Raw genomic sequence first — 19,945 nt, 5'->3', positions numbered from 1 at the left:
ATGGCAGCCACAGTACTGGGAAAGAGGACACACGGGAATATGGACAGAGAAGGTATGACATGAGTTCACTGGCCTAGATGTGGATTGTTTGTCTCCGTGTTTTCTGTTTGTTTAAGGAGCATCATTACATTATTTTACAGTGGTGGAGAAGAGGTAAAAGCAGTGAACACAGCATCCTCACTAATTCTGAAACACCTCCGCTGTACAGATGCCTTAAGGGTGGGCAGAATGTGGGTGGAAACCGAGGGAGGAACATCTGACAGTCTGGAGCCATGTCTTATTGACCTCGACATTCCAGAAAGCCATACTGTTCCTAGAATTTGCAGTGCATACTAAATGGCAAGTGAAAAGAATCGAGAGGCCTCAGATGTAATTTATTCAAGCAGCATAGCCTGTTGAGTAGATAGAGGCAAAGCTTCTTGCTCAAGGTTTTTAAGTGTTTTACAGTTCAAGCCGAGCTGACCCTGAATTGTCTTAAGTTCTCTCTAATTAGAAGAGGTTCATGGTTATCAATTTGGCTCACTGAGAGTCATAAAGGAAAGGTCTGTGTCATTCTAACACATAATAGGTCTGACTGAGTGACGGTGCTGTACTCAGGATCTGCATGTCCTGCACCCCTAAAGTGTTCTCATGACAAGTTTCCCTGAGCTGTGGTATACAAAGAACATTCTCTGGTTTGATTCAGTCCTGAGTCTATCACTGCAGGGTATATCCTAGCCTCTTCTACTTCTAGTTCTGTCATTTCCTAGAATCATATCTTACTCTTATACCATTGTTTAAAATCCAGTAGTGTCTAAAATAGTCTCTAACATTTCCAGCCCTCACATATACACTATGCCCCTATCTTTAAATATGGATGGGGCTGTGAATATGATATTCCATAATTAGGTTATATTATATGATGGGGTGCAGAGATTTCTAGGATATGACAGTAGTCCTTTATCAGTTGACTCTGTATTCATCAAAAAGGATTTTATCCTGGATAGGACTGGCCAATTCAGGTGATCCTTGAAAAAAAACCTAGGATCTTAAGGAAGGTAATGAATATGAAATGTTTTCCTGCTGACCTTGAAGAAGTACATAGTGAACTGTCTATGAAGAAGGTCAGGTGGCAAAGCCATGTGTATGGCCTCAAGTTTTCACAGTGGTTCCTGCACTCAACTAGCAGGAAAGCAGGCACACAGCTCCTACAGACACAAGGACATGCATTCTGCCAATAACTCCATGGGCCTGGAAGAGTTCTCTGTGTCTCAAATGAGGCTGCAACATCCATTAACAACCATAGCTTTGTGAAGGCCAGAATAGAAAGCCCAGCTGTGCTGCCAATGTATTTCCTACTTATAGAACCCCTAAAATACACGTATACATTGTTTGCAAATGTTAAGGTTGTGGGAACTGATCATTTAGAATGGAATGCTAACATATTACCATTGAGACCATAGCATCCTTTTCCCCTCAGCTAACTCACACCTGAGCTCAGATTTGCTTGCCAAATATCTCTATAGATGCCTCAAAGGCAGTAGCCCCACTATTCAGTTCATTTTTTCTCTCCAGAGAACTTCCTCTTCCTCCCTTCCATGGTGGGTCTTTCTGTCTGCTCCTTTGCCAGAAATTAGGGCTAATGATCATTAAATCTCACTGGTCATTGGACCTGCTCCTTATAGATTCAGCATACTCCTTATCTTTGTCCATTCCAAGCTCACTCAGAATTTCTCCTTCCAACTGGTCTCCCTGCCCCCAATCTCTTTTCTCTCCCCTCTAGGTCTTCTTCTACTATAGAAATTTTGACCTTGTAAAATAGAAACGAGATAATGGATTCCTCAGCTTCATTGTTCCCCAGAATCCTCACTGCATAGCGGCTAAAGTTCCAGGCCTTTCTTACTGACACGGACATGGATCTGTCTAATAGTGGGTCACTTTCCAGTCCTTCTTTGGGTGTATGTATCAGTAATATTGGTTCTTCAATGATATAGCTCCAGGCTTTCTCTTGATTATGCTAATTTTACTTTTTGTCAAAGGCATTTCTCATGGCTTAGAATTAAATACTCATTTGTGTATTTACTTGTAAAATACTCTTTCTCTCTCTTCTTTCATCTTGGCATGACTTCAAACTGTCCTAAGACAACCATATTGTTGGTCAATTTCCCACTATCAGTACTTGAGGTCTTAATAGAAGTATATTCAGAGATCACATTAGCTAACTGAATGAATGATTAAATTTGTCATGCAAGCATTTTCTGATTCCAGCTCAATTCACCTTCACTTGCCTTTTTCTTACTGTCTTGCTTCTCATACCTTTAATAATACCTGATAACATTTAATCGCCATAACATTCATGGTATGATGGAATTATCACCTCTATTTATATGTGTGTTTGCATGTGTGTGTGCAGAAGCATACTCATATGTCATGTGATGGTCAGGGATTAACATGGGGTGTCTTCCACCAACACTCTCCACCTTATTTCTGAGATGGGGTCTCACATTGAATCTGGAGTGTTCAGATTCAGCAACATTGGTAGACCAACAAGACCCAGGAATTCCCCAGCCTCTGTCCCATGCCCCCAGTGTTGGAATTACAAGTAAACACCACTATATCCTGCATTTTACTTTGTGCCAGGGATAAAACTCAGAACTTCATGTTTACATGGCAAGCATTTTTTAAACTTTCTTTTTATTTATTGTATCTTTCACATCATGCATCTTGATCCCATTCATTTCCTGTCCCTGTGTATCTGCCCTTGAAGTGCCCCCCTCCCCAGATAAAATTTAAGAGACAAAAAACAGAAAAGAAAAAAAATAGGGGAGAATCACATCATGGAATCTGTAGTGTGATATAGTGAGTCACACAGCAAACACTTTTGTCTATATATCCTTACTTCTAAGTGTTCATTACAAAGAGCCATTGGTCTTGTTCAAAGCCTTTGGTTTCTGCTACACTATTAATGCTAGACCCTCACTGGAACTCCTCTTGGTTATCCTGCTGTTGTCCTGTGTTGTGGAAATCCAGCAACTTTGGGTCTGCAGGAGCAGTCCCTTCATGTGCTCCAGCAGATCATAGATGGGGTGGATATTGGGGTGCACCAACCCATAACCCTGGTTCTGGGCCTGGTTAGTTGCAGAGTTGGTAAGCATGGCAGCTCTCCCTTGTCCTCCCAAACCAGGGTGAGCTCTCCTGCATTGCCTTGGAGAGTTTACCCTTTGGAGTGATGAGCAAGCAGAGGGGCCAGTTCTCCTTTCATGTCCTCAGGGTCAGATCTCCCACATCTATACCTTCAGGACCTGTGCTGGCCAGCTCTACTGTGTCGCCCAGGTGTCGCTTAGGGGCCACTCTCCTGAGTGCTGCAGCAGATGAGGGGCAGGGCTAGGTCTCTTGCTCTTATGACCTCAGGGCCAGCTCTTCCACCTGCCTCAGGCATTGATGGGTAATGGGGCCTCTCTCTCCTATCCATGCTGCATGGCAAGCATGTACCAACAGCCATCTTCTAGCACCCACTACTTCATTATGGAGAGGAGTGAATTAAGGCCTGGAAAAGAAAATCACCCAAATTAAGAGTCTATATATAAGGTCTATGTAAGAGTCTATACTATATAAGGTCATGTAAACAAGCATCACTTGTAGCTCTGCTCACACAGTGGGTGCTCCAAGCCTATCGCTGGCTTCTTCATCGGGAGAATTTTGTAGGGGTAAGGGAATCCCGTCTATCATGTAGGACAGGGGAGAAGAACAGGGATCGCCGACTGTGCTCCCTTAGAACTGGAAGTAGAGCATCATGGTCTCTCATTCTAAGGAAAGGGAGGGAAAACCCTGCTGAGTTTAGTTGAAAAACAAGGACTTGAGAGAGAGAGACTGATTATTCCTTCCTGCTAGTGTAAGCAACTAAAAGCGACATGTTTGCTTTATCGCCTTTGGTCTCCCATTTGATTCCTGACAACCATCTCCCTCCCTTGCAGGCAGGGCTGTCAGGTACTGTGCTGGTTGGCATCACAAAGGAGCCAGAGAAAGGAGAACAGTTAAACACTATTTCACAGGCCTGTGGGCCCTGGAAGGGAGTGTTTGAAGTTGGCCGCCTCTCTCCCTGCTTTCAAGGAACTCTCATTTGCCTAGACTGCATGATTTTTCTGCAGGTATGTGCAGAGGAAGTCTGCAAGGAACCTTTAAACGATAGAAAGCCAATGCCTATTTCCTCTCAGGCTTGAGGGAATGGAGAAAAGAAAGACATCAGAGGGACTCTCTCTAAGCCCATAATAATTTCTGAATCTGTAATTTTCCATCCTTTGTCTTGTTAAATAGGGCCAGCTCCAGGAGTAGACCAAAGCTAGGTTTTCTATGTTATTGTTCTTTCTTTCAGTAAAAGGAGTCCAAATTCCTAGACTCCTCTCCCAAAAAGGAAATGAAAATCTTTCTAGAAAGGCTGTGGCAGCTGCTTAAAGTAAGGTATCAATGTACTGTGCATCATGAAAACATCACCTCTCAACAGGACTTACTGTAGGAGGGAGGGAACTGCAGTCTACAGCATTCTCATGGGGAACAATTTGAGGTGCTATAGGCAATGATTGTATCTTATTTTATTTTATTTTAGCTAAATAAAATGAATGCATTTCAAGCCTGGGTCCTGCAATCATTGATTCTGTGACCTTCATGAGGTTACTCTGTCTGGGTGTAGTTTTGTTCCTCTAAATATGAAGACAAGGAATACTGTTGATGACCTAGAAAGTTAAGTGGCTATGAGGTGGCTGTGAACCATAGTGACACTCAATAAATGGCTGCTTCAGTGCTCCTCTTTTAATTGCTCAAGTTTTTGGCTTGGAAGGAAGAAGATATCATTGACAAGGAGGCCAAAGGCCAGAGTAAGAACAAAGGAGAGCTGGGGACTGAGTTGCAAAAGCTATGAAGTGGTAGCTTTTAACCTTGGTTGGAAATTAGAATCTAGGACAGCTTTTATACCAATGCAGAGACTTCTTACTCAGGCGTTCCCTTGCCATGGATCTGAGGTAGATCCATGAACCTCATAGTTCTTTAAAACTTTCTAACTGACCCTGAGATTCACTGAGGTTAGGGGAGTACACTGTGTGCAAAGGCCCTTACAAAACCAAGAGCAAGCCGGGCGGTGGTGGCGCACGCCTTTAATCCCAGCACTCGGGAGGCAGAGGCAGGCGGATCTCTGTGAGTTCGAGGCCAGCCTGGGCTACAGCGCGAGATCCAGGAAAGGCGCAAAGCTACACAGAGAAACCCTGTCTCGAAAAACCAAAAAAAAAAAAAACCAAGAGCGCCTCCCCAGTTGCTTGCCTCTAACCTGAGGCAGGTTCTAGAACTGCAGTGAGCAGCGTATGTCCAACTTTTTAACCAAGTTCCAACCATCCAGCTTCTTCAGCTGGCCCTCTGTCTGTGTCTGGGAAGCACCACCCTGTCTGTCGTCTAAGACTCCAGAGCTTGTGTGCTACTCTGCCTGTTAATAGCCTGTTTATCAACTGACCAGGGGTTGGGGGTAGGTGCTGCTGATTGAGTTGTAATTTGAAAGATCCTTTCTGCCATCTTCAATTGCTACATGCCTAGCAGCATGACTGAGGCAAATGTGAAAGTGAGGAGGGAAGAAAATGAAGAAAAAAAAAACATAGTATGTAATAAGAAGTAAAAAAGACATTCTGGGCAAAGGCTGCTACTAAAATACAAGGTTATATGGGATAAAGTGCTGTACTTTTAGCCCTCTCCATCCTGAAGTGATTTCTCTGCAAGTAAATAGGAAGGAAAAAGATTCACTTGATGAACTCTAGCATAATTTCTACAAACCCTTTAGCAAGAAAGCTCCGTATTTCCAGGGTACACCTGATGGCAAGTATTTATAAGTAAGTTTTGTTTTCAATACTTTTCTATTGCCGTGATAAGATACCATGATCAAGCAACTTAGAGAAGAAATTCTTTATTTGGGGGGTTTAGAGTTTTGGAGTGCTAGAGTCTGTGACCACCATGGTGGGGAACATGGCAGCAGGCAATCAGTCATGGTGCTGGAACATTAGATGAGAGCTTAAATATTGGTACACAGGTATGAGAAAGATAAAGTCAAACGGGAATGGTTTGAGCTTTTGAAACTCAGTGACATACCTCTACCAACAAGGTCATGCCTCCAAATCCTTCCTAAACAGTTCCATCAACCAGGAAACAAGCATTCAAATGTATTAGCCTATAGGGGGTGGGTTCTCATTCAAACCACCACAGGTTTTTATTTCATCTTATTGTAAAAGTTGTTCAGAAATGAAAAATTAACACTTTCTGTGATATAAATACACACATTCGTCTCCCAGAGACTGGGCTCAGCTGCCTCTGGCATAGCATCAGAAGTTCCTCTTGACATGCTTTTTCCTACCAGATCACAGACAAGGACCCACACTGTTGGCTGTGCCCTGAGGATTTGGTCCAACTATGCTGTGCTCGTCATTCATAGGAAACTTACCTCTTAATGCTAGCTGGATCTGGATTTTATGCTGCTTATTCCTGGTTCCTGTCCCCTGTTGGGGTTACCTCACTATCAAAGGGGTTACAGAGATAGCAGTAGGAAATTCTCAATGATATCAGTAATAATGTCAGGTTTTGTGAGTTTCCTGCAGCAGCATAAATGTGCAGATCCTCTTCCCCTTTCCTGAGGGCATAGACCTGGGCTGGGCACTTTAATAGGTATTTTATTTTGAGACAGTTTTATTTGAGACTGACATGACATTTAGCTGAGGATGATCTTGAAGACCCTGGGTGCCTGGTTCCTATTAATATGTCTACAAACATAAGTCTGACATCTAAGGCTCTAGGGCCATGGCAGAAGGGGAGCAAACAGGTTGTAAGAGCTGGGGAATAAAGACAGTGTGCTCTGGATAGGACGGGGAAGCTACAAACGTGACATCTCAACAGTGCAGCTGATGAAACAGGCCTTCATCATTGCAATTCCAGTTTACACGGCAGTGTGGACGAGCTTAATTTTGCAAGGTCCCAGACATATGCAATCAATAGGAAGAGGAAAAAACAATTTTCTCCAGACACAAGCTACTTGATAGTTTATCCAGTTCCTAGTAGTCAGCCCTAAACACATGTACCTACAAACACCATTAAATGGACTCAGTAGGGTGCACATACACACACACACACACACACACACACACACACACACACACACACACACACACACTTGCATGTATAATGATGGTAATTGAAGAAGAGATCACAAATTTGAGACGAGTCTAGGAACACAGGAGGAGTTTGGGGGGAAAGGAAGGAGTACAAATGATGTAAATATAGTACTTTTAGATGAAATGCTAAAAAAATGAACGTAAGTTTTAAATTAAAAAGAAAAGTTCTGCTTTTCCTACCTCCAACCCCTAAATCCCAAGATTAGAGAGAGGTGTGTGCTACTATAGCCAGTTTATATGCTGCTGAGAATAGCATGCAGGGCCTCCTGCATGCTAGGCAAGCAGTCTACTAACTGACCTATATCCCTGACAGTGTACTATGCACTTTACTTGACTTATTTCATTCATCTATGGAATGGCCTGGCCATACTTGTTCACCATCATGTTTCCCTTACTTCATGGTAATATCACATATATGAACTTTCTTAAGATTCTATTTTCTCCCCTGTAAAATGACATTACTGTGACGTACATGAGACTATTTATTAAAAAGGAATAGACCGACACAAGGAAACCTCAATAAATCCAGTACGGTTTCATCTGTTCCTTTCCTTGTTCTTCCTTCCCTCTTTCCCATTTCTGTCATGAACTCTCAGAAGAGCACACCTGCAGACTTTGGGAGCATCAAGTTCTATTTGGGTGTTTGATGGATGGGAAACTGAGACTCTGACTTGAGTAACTAAATGAAATGATATCCAGGAGTAGCAGACAAGGCTTAGGACTTCCAGAAACCACGTCATATCTCAGTTGGCTATCCCCTCCCTGTCTCCCTTCCTTCCTGGGAGCCTCACTCTAACACTCGTTTTCACCTAGTGCTGACAGTGTGTGCTTCCCTGTAATTGCCTCCACGCTCTAGGAGAGTTAGATACGGGCACCCCGTGAAGATGCTGTTGCCTTCACCTGTGGAAGCCCAGCTGACTGTCTAGAGCCTCCAGGTCATGTTTTTCTCAGTGTGGATCTACTGTGCAGGCTCAGAGGTCCCACCACGCTGACATTATGCCTGCCCTATAAAGCCTTGCCATCCTTCTCAGGTCATTCTGGCTACAAATTCTTCTGAGGCTGATTAAGTACGGATCAATGTGTCTGCAGTGTTTACTTTTCCTGAGTAGCAGGTCCTATGAGTGCAGCTGCCAGCATGCAGAGGGCTGTGTTTGTAGGAAAAGCTATCTTTAGACAAAGGGCAGAGGACAGTGAAAGTTAAAGCAGTGCTACAATTTTCCCAGGAGGCCAGGACAACCGAATTCATCATCACATTGAAAATGGCTGCTTTTTCCTCTTCTAGAAACAAGCTGAGTTTCTGGGCCAGAGCACTGGAAAGTGACCATGAGTGGCACAAGGCTCAAGTACTGATATGGCATGCTGAGCTACCTGTTGCTGAACTGGGCATACAAAGGCCTCACTTGACTGAGAACCCCCTTTGCACATTGAATCCTCACAAGAGCCTAAGGGAGAGCAGAAACACAGCTACTGGACTTGCTCTCCTTTAACCGTGAATGGCTCCAGTCACAGAAGGAAAGGGCAATGCAGCTCCAATCTGGCAGAGCAAAAATTGAATCCTGCACCTGCTAATTCTGAAGTCTAGGCACATCCTAAAAGCAAATGAGTGTTTTGTCTGGAAATAATTTCAAACTTACAGACTGTTGCAAGGATTAGAAAAGTTAAGAGCATCCATATGTCATCGCCGAGCTCTACCTATTAGCATTTCATCTCATTTGCTTTTGTCATTTAAGGTTGGTATTTTTAACCTCTGGGAAATGCTTTCCTTCTCTAAACTTTAGTCCTTGTTTGTGTACAATGAAATACTTTCATGAATTGTGCACGTATGTGCGTGTTTGTGTTCATGGACATGTACATTGAAGTGTTTGCTGTACGGGATCATAAGGAAAATTTATATATCCATTCATCATCACATAAGGCCATTCATCACCACATAAGGCTTTGCTTACAATTCAAAAGTTCTTAGCAAGAGAAAATCCCAGTTTAAGAATCTCCAGATTCTGGGGCTGGGGATACAGCTCATTAGTTAGGAACATTTGTTGTTCTTGCAGAGGACCTGAGTTCAGTCCCTAGCATTCATATAGTGGTTCACAACCACCTTTAACTCCAGTTTTAAGGGATCTGATATCCTCTTTTGACCTATGCAGGCACCAGCCACTAATGTAGTGTACATACGTACATACATGTAGGCAAATATTCATACATAAAAATAAAACAAATAAATTTTTTTTTAAAGTTACCAAATTAAAACAAGCAACTAAAATTAAGAAAAAATAAAGCCAAACTGACTCATTTGTGCCCTGGTTCTCTCTGCTAAACTCATCAGCAGCACTTAGTAATGGGCATCAGATGGCGAATCAGAATCCCTAGAAGTAACTGAACAACTAGCATATGAGCATGGTCCACGGAAGGAGAGGGATCTACTTAAGGCCACTCAGCCACAGTGGAGAGGTGAACTGGGAGTCCCATTTTGGGTACTTGCATATCTGAAACAATTCAGCAGCCCAGACAGAACCATTGTGTCTCCTGATCAGCACTGTGCCTGGGACTGGACTCGCCATCTGCACTCTTCATTTGGACCTTCAATTATATGCTAGCTTATTCTGATCAGCATCACTTCCTGTGTGAGCTGCAACTCAGTTCCCCGGAGGTTATACCAACCCTGACGGTGGGACTCAGGCTCCATTTCCCAGACGGCCCAGCTCCATGTTTCACCTGCATTTGTGAGTAACCAACGTTACTAGATTGAGCATGAGATTCAGACTTCATGGCATGGTATCAATATCTTGAATGATTAACAGGAAAATGGAGGCCTTGCAAGAATATAGGCTTCCTACAAGTCACTAAACTGGTACTGGTGAGGTACAGACTTCGGCGCACATCTGACTCCAAGTCCAGCATTCCATGCTGCGTGCAGAAGTATTTCCAGCTAATAAGGTAAAATTCTGTCCAGTGTCAGCCTATCATTTCAACTCCATCATTAGCTAATTCTGTGGACTACCATGACAATGGTAAGCCTCAAACAACTGTTATTTCAGATGGATATTTATTTGACCAAACATGGCATTGTTTGCTTGTCAAACAGACTCTTTAGACAGGATAGTCATATAATATGAGGTCAATTCATTTCACCAAGCACTGAGAAATTTCCGAACTGCTTTCTGGACCAGATGTTCAGGTCAGGCTACTTGTTAGATGTAGGTTTAGGGCAGAAGTCAACTAACTATGGCCTATGGATAAATTTGGATCAGCATACTATGGAAAATAAAGCTTTACTGGAACACATTTATTTACATATGTTCATTTATATGCTGTCCATGAGTCTCTTTATAGAATGATGGTGAAGTCGAGTAGTTCTAACAGAATGTAGAGCCTGCAGTGCTGAACATGCTTACTAACTGGCCATTTACCAAAAAAAGTATTGCTGATCATATATTTAGGAAATGCTAACACACACACACACACACACACACACACACACACACACACACACCTCTGTTACTCTTGGCATTTCTTCATCTACCATGTGATAGCTACACTTTCCTACTTTGTAATTAAGTCTACTGGAACAATAATTTGTCCTTCCACAACAGTCTTACAAATAGCTTGGATTGCATCCCACAAATCTCTTTTTTCCATAGATGCAGTTGGTAAAAGTGAGATGTTGTTGTTGTTGTTGTAGTTGTTGATTTAGTTTGGAGCGGAGAATGATGATTTAAGTGAAGGTAAAAACACAGAAAGAAAAATACATCATTAAGCACCTTTGGATGCTTTCTCTTCATGGACTTGCTCGATGTGTGAAGGACATCTTAACAGCTTGACTTTATATAAAGGAAAATGTCCAGAAGTTAGTCTCACCCAGACCGGAGACATGACTTGATATCCAAGCTTACATTCAGGTCTGGCAGAATTGAACACCAATTCTATGTCTCTCATGAGAAATGTTAACAGAGAGAACTGTGTACCTGTCAGATGTGTTGTAAATATTCCCTCCTCTCTCATTCCTTGTTCCTCCCTCAGACATCAGCCTCAGGTGTATAATGTTCTAATGCAAGGTCTCAGGTCTCAGTCCATCCACCAAGAATGGCTCATATTCTAACCTTATACAAAGAACACAAGTTTAAAGAGTCCATCTTTCCACATTAATACTTGGTGCTCCCATCAATCTTAGGCATGGCTTTCTCTGGTGTACTGAAGTAGAGAAATATAAAGGGCCAGGGCCTCATTTTCACTCACCAGGAGCAGGAAGGAGAAGGAAAGGGAAGAGGATACCCACTTGTTAGAAATAGGAATGGAGTATAATGAAAAGAGGCATACAAGAAAGCAGCAGCCACCCTGTGCCTTCATAATCACTCCTATCACTGTGTCATTTCTTTCATTCACTTTTTTCTCATTACTCATTTATTCAAAATTGCCATCAGTATCTACTGTGACCCATGCCTGCATTTGGTCCTGGGGGAGGCAATTGGACAAGGTCTTCTTATCATCATGAAGTATCCAGTTTTATGGACAACATAAACTTACCTTGAAATGCCTAAATAAATGTCCAAATACTATGGTATAGAGTCTATAAAGTGGGAAGTTGACAAGATCTGCTAAAGAGTAAAACATGGAAATTCTCTGTGGTGTGGAAGAGCTATGTAGAAGATGTCATTTAAGTGCAGATATCAGAGTGAGTGACACCAGTCAGAGCAGAAGAGAGCATTCCAGGAGAGCGTGTGTGTGTGTGTGTGTGTGTGTGTGTGTGTGTGTGTGTGTGTCTGTGTCTGTGTCTGTGTCTGTCTGTCTGTCTGTGTCTGCACATGAAAGCTTTGCAAGCCAGAGGCAGGAATGCTAGGAAGAGATTTCCTAGGACAATAGAGCAAGAAGCCCTTGGAACGCTGTGGAAACAACACCAAAACCACTGCTTTGGTTTGGAGATGGGTTAGTAACCTATTGTGTAAAGTCCTAAATGCAAGAGGAAAGCTTTGGCATCTTCCAAATAAGCAACATACTTCTCATTTACATTTTTAGAATGATTACTCTGGATACAGGATAGGGGATGGGTTGCACTGTATGGAGAAAGACCTTCACGGGGAAGCTTTTGGCAGATTCTAAACCAGTAGTTTACAACCTTCCTAATTCTGTGGCCCTTTAATACAGTTCTTCATGTTGTGGTGACCCCCCACCACCATAAAATTGTTTCACTGCTACTTCACAACTGTAATTGTGCTACTGTTATGAATCATAATGTAAATATCTGATATGCAGGATATTTGATATGTGACCACTCTGGGGGTCAAGACCTCAGGATGAGAGGAGGCAGGTATCCCAGACTGTAGATGTAACCAACTTTCTTATTAAATAAGAAACACAGAACCAATGCAAAGAAGAAAGCCAAGAGGTCAGAGCTAAGAGCTAAAACCTTACCCTTCCTCCTGTGGTGGTCCTACCTCTTCAAACCAGAGCTACCCCTGTGTTAAAATCTTTATATAGAGCTCCTATTCTGCCTTCTCATTGGTTGTAAACCCAACCACATGACCGCCTTGTCAGGGCCTGTCTGTATAGGCCTCCAGGTTTTCTATGATTGGTATTGAAATTAAAGGCATGTGTATCCAATACTGACTGTATCCCTGAACACACAGAGACTTACCTAGCTCTGTCTACCAAGTGCTGGGATTACAAGCATACGCCACCACTGCCCTGCTTTCCTATGGCTTGCTAATAGCTCTGACCCTGGGCAACTTTATTTATTAACATACAAATAACATTTTAATACAAATAAAATATCACCATACCAGACTACAACAGAAGAGAAGAGAATGGAGAATATAAAAGACATCACCATTATCTCACCTAACCTTATGAGGCTAATTGCCAGATTATTCTCTCATTTCAGAGATGAGAATGTTGATGGTGTGGGCTCATAGTCAGGAGATGAGAAGAGGTGAAGACATGTCTAATGTCTAGGTAACTTTTCAGCCTGAACATTAAAAACGGAAGCCCCTACCCTTTCCCCATCTCATTCCTCATTCAAAGTTAGGATAACAAAAATGTTCAGACTGGCTACACTTTGCTTTCTCATCTTCCATCATCTTTGTCAACAGCACGACAGCCCAGTGCTAGGCCCCTTGGAAGAACTTAGCCAGTGTAAACCAGTGTAGACTGAGTGCTTACATAGTCCTGGAAAACCTCCTCTTAGTGCCTGAGGAAATGAGGCTCAAATATGGGAAACAACTCGTTCAAGGTCACACAGGAAAGCAGTGGCAACCATTGAAACCCACTGGTCCTGTTGTCCTCAAATAGCCCCAGAAATCTCACATTTTTTTTTTCCTGGGCACTTCAAAGATGCCAGTAGTCAAGTGCCACGTGCTTCTTGATTCGGGAAAAGAGCACATATCTTATTTTTAGATGAATATGAAGAGGGCACAGTGAGTTAATATGGAATCCCAAATGCTACGAGAGAGCTGTTTCCTACAGCACAGGGATTTGCCTTTCCTGGTATTTTTATCTGTTTCTCCTTGACTTCCTTATATTGCAGCTTTTGCTTCCAAGCCTGACTGGCTCACACATGCTGGGAAGACCACAGGGAACTTCTGACTCACTGCATTTGCTGAGGAGGAGCTTGGATCACAGCCACAGAGATGGAGGGAGTGCGGGGATGGTGGGGAAGAGGAAGGTTAGAAGCATAGTCCACCCAGATGGCTGAAGCCATCCCTGTGTCTGTGGCACACACCCTTGAGAAACAATGAATAGAAAGGCCTTGGGCCAAAGATTCACAATGACAGAGCCTAAAGCAAGCACATTCAGTGAAGAGGGATTCGCACCAATGCATAGAACAGAGAGAAGGGAGCTCCAATCCTGGATTTGCCCAGATCCTGCTCTTCCTGCTAGGGTTCCATGTTTCAGAGAATAGAAGCCTGGGGAACTGGATCTTAACTAATGTCAAATAATGACTTGACCTGGAAGAGAAGTAAGATTCCCCTCTCCCTAGACACACTCAATCCAGAGGTCCTTCTTCAGTTGTCTAGCTCTATTTCAATGTCTTTAATCCACCCTTGTATCTGCCTAAATTCTTTACAGATTATTAATCAATTCTAATCTTTAGTACTCTCTTATAACCTCATTTTGTAGTTCAGGGAATTAATGCACAGTGATGTCTAAGTCACAAGTTTAATATGATACTAGTAAGTATCAGGGATAGAATTTGAACTCAGGTAGCCTAGTATCAGAATCCATATTCTTAATACCATATTCTGTTGTTCTGGCAGCCCTGAGGACTCTTGGAACTTGCTTGGTTCACTTTTACAGCATGTATTTTCCACTATAATGTGTTGAGTGCTGAAGACTCATCACCTCCTTTACTTAGTATATGAAGAGCAAAGAGGGGCCACAGCCCTTGTATGCATAACAGTGGCATCTGAAGAACTGGACATTTGATGCTAAGCTCACTGGGTTGGAACAGAGGCTTTGCCATGCCCTGGCCAACATTATGTCTTCAATAAAAGATTAGTAGTAGCAGCCTCAGGAATAGCAAGAAGACTGACAGCCTCAACAAAGTCAAGTGCATTATCAAAAATGCAATGTCAAGACCAGTGTCACCTGCTGGTGATCCAGCACAAAGGGAGGGAAGTATACTCTGGGGTCTAATATGAATTTCTTGCCTCATTTGATTCTGTTTCTCACTATGTCTTTTTTCCTTGCTGATTTTCATCAGTGAATAGCTTCATGTTATTATATAGTACAACCTCCACATGGACAAGGATTTTGAAACTTGCACTTGGTTTTGTCCCCGTGTGGTTGCTACTTGTAGAATTGTTTGTGGTATGTATGCAAGGAGGGGAGAAGAGAAGGAAAGATTCACTAGGAAATGCCTGAATAATGAGTAGAAAAGGAAGAAGAGGGGGAAAGAAGGCATGATGAGAAGAGAATAAAATAAAAGATGGAAGAGATAGAGGAATAAGAGAAAAAAGAGATAAAAGAAATGCGAAGATAATCGAGGAAACATGGGATCTTGCAAAGGAAGAGAAATATGTTCTAGGACCTAGAAGTTGAGGAAGAAGATTAATATTAATGGGAAATAAGTAGGAGAGATGAAGCCAGTGGCTTTGGCACTGGTTTAGCAAGCAGGGCTAGGGAAGGAGGAAGAGGATGCCACAGCCCTGTTACCCTACTCTCCTGAGAACACAGTCAGGCCTTCTAGAGTAACTGGGGGCACTGAGCCAAATCATTCATCTCAAGTCCTGTTGCTTGTCTTTGCTTTTCTTTTTTAAGTTTAACTTCAATTTATAGGATGCATGCTCAGTGATGGATGTTTTTCCAATCAGCTATAAATAGCCCAGTCCTTCTGAGGAGACCCACCATTCCCTGGTTCTAATTTTGTCTATGGGATTGGAGGAGGGAGAAGACAAGTTAAGAATCATTGATCACCAACTTCTAAATCTTCAGTGCAATAGCATCCCAGTGCTACAATGTGGGATGGACTGAGAAGCAGGATCTATTATTTTAAGGGTTGTAGAGGATGAAAATTTACCCTAGGGGAAGTGTCAATGGAAGTACTATCCATATGGCTGGTACCAAGGGTAGGAAGACTAGGATCGAAGAAATGAGAAGTGAAGTCACATTAATAATGTCTACCTCGATTTTCCCCTTGCACTGTGATGACTTTTTATATAATGTGTTAAAAATCAATAGCCATCTCCAAATGGCAGCTGCAGCCATTACAAGGCCCATTCTACAGATGAAGGAATGTAAATATCTTGCCTAAGGGCAAAATGTGCCCAAAGGTATGTGATTCATGCCATTACTATGAAATGTCCATCGTGAACACATGTTCCTGGCCCAGGCAACTCTTCAGCTTCCTTCTGTACAAACATGGTGGATGGTAGAAATTCTGACGTGTCTATAACCCACCAATATTTGTGATTAACCATAGTTCTCATAATGACAGTCAATACAAGGTGACAGGCATGCCTTCGCCTGTAATATAGGACTCTCCTTTTAGTAAGTGATCAAAGCCTGTCAATCTGTACCAATCCTTGGTGTTTAATACATGATTATACTGCAGGATCTCTTCTCCAAAAACTACTTCACATTTGCTAATTTTCTAGCCTTGGGTAATACTCAGAGATGAGGAATTGCTTTTATATATGTCCTCCTGAAATATGCTGTTTTCTTATATACACCACTGAATCATCAGAGAACTATGGACTTCAGCTGCAGGTGCAAGCCTGCAATGATTCTTGTTCCAGCATTTTCATATCCCTTATATCAATTGTCATTGTGATGAATAAATGTTGAAGACACTCTTTAGTAGGTCACACAATGAATGCCTTGTTGACAGGGGCCAACCACAGAACTTTCAGATCCAGGGAAACAAACTATCATGGACAAATGTTAAATTCTATCCCATAGAACCTATATATTTACACTTGAGAATACTCCCTTTACACTTTTGCTACTAAGAATTGCAAAATTAAATTATAGTTCATGCTAAGAACTGCCCCGCTATACATAGTGTGGACTACCCTCCATACATCCTAACATAAATATGATTTATTTTTAGCACCAATTTCCTTTCACCGTGATTATTTTTGTTTTATATTTAAATTTCAATATGCATACATTTAGGGGAAATTGTCTCTAATTATTTTGGGGAATGATGTAAGACAGGGAATAAATAAGAAATGGAAAAGAAAAGGCAGGATTGAAGGTCAACAGTGTGATCAGGCCTGGGGACGCTGAGTTCAGTGCAAAATGTGTTGAAACAGAATTATATTTCGAATTTATCATGGAATCTGTTCCCTGAACTTTGTAAATACACATGGCAGTTCTGGAACCTTCCCAAGGACTCGATTACCTTTGCTGCGGCGACGACTGCGGTACTGCTCTGTGTAGAATGTCAGCTGTGTTTCGTCATCTGCTTCTGAGCCTGATGTCCCCTTGGTTCTCCCAAAGCTGATTCCCCCTGCAGAGAAGCACCATCAATCAGTAAGCTCTGGAGGACTCCAGAAGCTTGTTAAACCCTCAGTCATCCTGAAGACCCACAGCACCATCCTCAGGCTTCTCACTGCTGATCCTTGGTGACCCAGGAGTTGGCATGATTAATCGGCAATGAGAAAGATCTGGGTTCTAATCATGGTTCAGCAGCTTCCAAGGTATATGACCTTGAGGTGCCATCTCACCTTTCTGAGCTCTGAGCTATTTCTTAAACAAGAGAAGTAACTCTTAACCTAATGGATTTGCTTTGAAGATGAGAAAGAAATATGACAGGTAAAAAAAGAGGTCCACAGTGTGTACTAAATAATGGCAAATTACTATTTCTATATATGATGATCTTAACTCTTAGAAAAATTCTCCAGACAGCTTAATTTTACATATGTTTCAAACAAGGACTTAGGATATTCCAGGCTCAAAGCCTGACACAGAGACACAAAGATAAATGCCATTTGGCCCTTACCAGCCAGGGTATCATAAGCTAGTCAGAGGGACAAATGGGATCCTTAGGAGCCTTAAACTTAATTCATGGCTTATGTTTTCCATACAACGAGATGCTAGGAATATGGGAAAGAGCAATTCATTTTAACTTGGAGGACCCAGGAAAGCTTTATGGAGGATTGAAGATTTAAGTCATGGTTTGAAGGATAGATGGGGCTTTGGCACTAGAAAAAGGTGTTTCCAGGAGCTGCCTTGCGAAGCATCCCTGAGGACAGGGAGCTGGGCAGATACAGGCAACATCAAACTCAGGACCAACTAAAAATGAGGGGCTCATACCACACTATGGGAGGCTTGAGTGTTCCACCAAGGTGGGTGGGGGTGGTGTGGTTGGGCCTTTTCTTTAACTGTCACAGAAAGTCCCAGAGCAAGAAAATGAATTAATTATATGTGTGAACCAGGAAGGATACTCTGGGCACCCAGGTATTGGAATGTGTGCCAGGCTGAGTGAGCAGGTAGAAGGCGTTGTTATGACCAAAAGAAAGAACAGGTACAAGATGAAATGGGAACATGTACAGAGTGGATGGGAAAGGGGGATTACTGTGAGAAAGGCTGCAGAGATGCATTCAGGTGAACATGCAGGAGAGAAGGACAATGATTAATAGGCCATAAATAATTGATTATGAAAAGAATAATGAAAAAGGACTAGCAAGAACTGTACCCAGATACTGAAAAATCTTTGACTCTGAATGGAGGAGTTCAGGAGTTAGTATTCTTAATCTTTATGATTTTGAGTTTTGTATTTGCTTACTTATTTTTTTTTATTTGTTAGTGAGCTAAGGAGTGAGTGGGTTAATGAGTTGAGTCAGGTTTTTAAGATGGCATCTTTCTATGTAGCTCATTCTGGCCTTAAAGTTTGATCCACCTCCTCTGCCTCCCAAATGCTGGGATTACAGGCATGAGGAATCATGCCTGGTACTATTTTTAAGAATTTTTTAAAGATAAGACAGTGAAAGATGTGGATTAAGAGACTGAGAAATTTTATACCTAGAGGGGAATCAAGGAGGTCAGAGATCCAGAGCATAGTGAGGGCAGGGATGTGGACAGGGGAAAGAGGGATTTTTAAGAAATGGTACATCAGTTGTAAAAATAATAGACTACCTCCAGGGAGACTGAAGAATCTGGTAAAAGAAGTTTTTCTGGTTAGAAAATTAAGTGACTGCAGAATGAGGAAAGAGGGAGGCTACTCTACCTTATAAATCTTTTGTACCTTTTGAATCAAACACCATGCAGCCCATTACCCATTCAAAAGTTCCACCTGAGGAAAAGAAAAGCATAGATTACAGGAAAATGTTATTCAATTCACAAAAGGATTTCCTCTGCAATTTCCTTGGGCAGGGATTTGCAATGGCTTTCACTCTACTGACATTACACTTGCAGACACTCTGCCCACATCATGGTGCTGTACTTTTACTCATTCCAGCAATGTTGTTGGAAGATTTGTATACATGACAGCATGAAATCCTCAGGGGGATATACTCATTAAAGAGGGGTAATTTAATTAAAAATCTAGATAATTATTCTAACTTGATTTCTGAGTCTGTGATCAAACAATTTGGCAATTCAGAGAAGGAAAGGATTTATTTCATGTTACAGGTTACAATCTATCACTGAGGAAAGTTAGACAAGGAACCCAAAAAGGAATTTGAAGCAGAAACCATGGAGGAATTACAAATTGCTGGCTCACTTGCTGTCTTGGTCAGGCTCAGGTAGATTCTTCATACAGTCTGTGACCATCTTCTTAGAGAATGGTGCCACGCACAGAGGGCTGAGCCCTCCAATAGCAGTTAATAATAAAGACAATCATGTACACACATACCCAGAGACAACAAATCTGAGGAAGACAATTACAAAATTGAGAAGATCCTTTCAGGTAATTCTAGGCTATGTCAAGTTGAGAGTTAATCCTAAGGAAGACTATAATAAAGCAAAGACATAAGAACATGCTGGGGCAAAGCTACTTGCCTAAATTAGGGATGTAGCTGAAAATTAAGAGAGTGAGTCTTCGGGGCTTAGCCTTCTTGTCCTGAATATGGGGTCTCTAGTATTCAAATTGGCCTCTGTGCTGGATAGTTTTACATCAACATAATGCGTGCTAATGTCATTTGAGAGGAGGGAACCTCAATTAGGAAAATAACTCTGTAAGACTCCATAAGACTGAGCTGTAGTCAAGCCTGTAGGGTGTTTTCTTACTTAGTGATTGATAGGGGAGGGCCCAGCCCATTGTGGGTGGTGCCATCCCTGGTCCTAGGTTCTGTAAGAAGACAGGCTGAGCAAACCATGAGGAGCAAGCCAGTAAG

The 19,945-nt window shown here is 42.1% G+C and overlaps 1 protein-coding gene across 5 annotated transcripts in view; it reads right to left on the bottom strand.

Moving 5' to 3' along the window:
- The window catches only part of Astn2 (astrotactin 2), a 947,200-nt gene that overhangs the window by 623,950 nt on the left and 303,305 nt on the right, over nucleotides 1–19,945 (bottom strand). For 4 of the 5 annotated variants that reach the window (XM_052714946.1, XM_052714945.1, XM_052714947.1 and 1 more), the window contains one exon: nucleotides 17,011–17,118. The exons of the other annotated variant lie outside the window; for it this stretch is intronic. In XM_052714946.1, the coding sequence (XP_052570906.1) occupies nucleotides 17,011–17,118 (108 nt within the window). The remainder of the gene's footprint in view (nucleotides 1–17,010; nucleotides 17,119–19,945) is intronic. 5 annotated transcript variants of the gene reach the window in all.

The sequence above is a fragment of the Peromyscus californicus genome, unplaced genomic scaffold (assembly GCF_007827085.1).
Source record: "Peromyscus californicus insignis strain IS unplaced genomic scaffold, ASM782708v3 Scaffold_5__1_contigs__length_169319896, whole genome shotgun sequence".
In the NCBI taxonomy this organism is placed as follows: Eukaryota; Metazoa; Chordata; class Mammalia; order Rodentia; family Cricetidae; genus Peromyscus; species Peromyscus californicus.
This window is presented reverse-complemented; position numbering and strand designations above follow the sequence as displayed.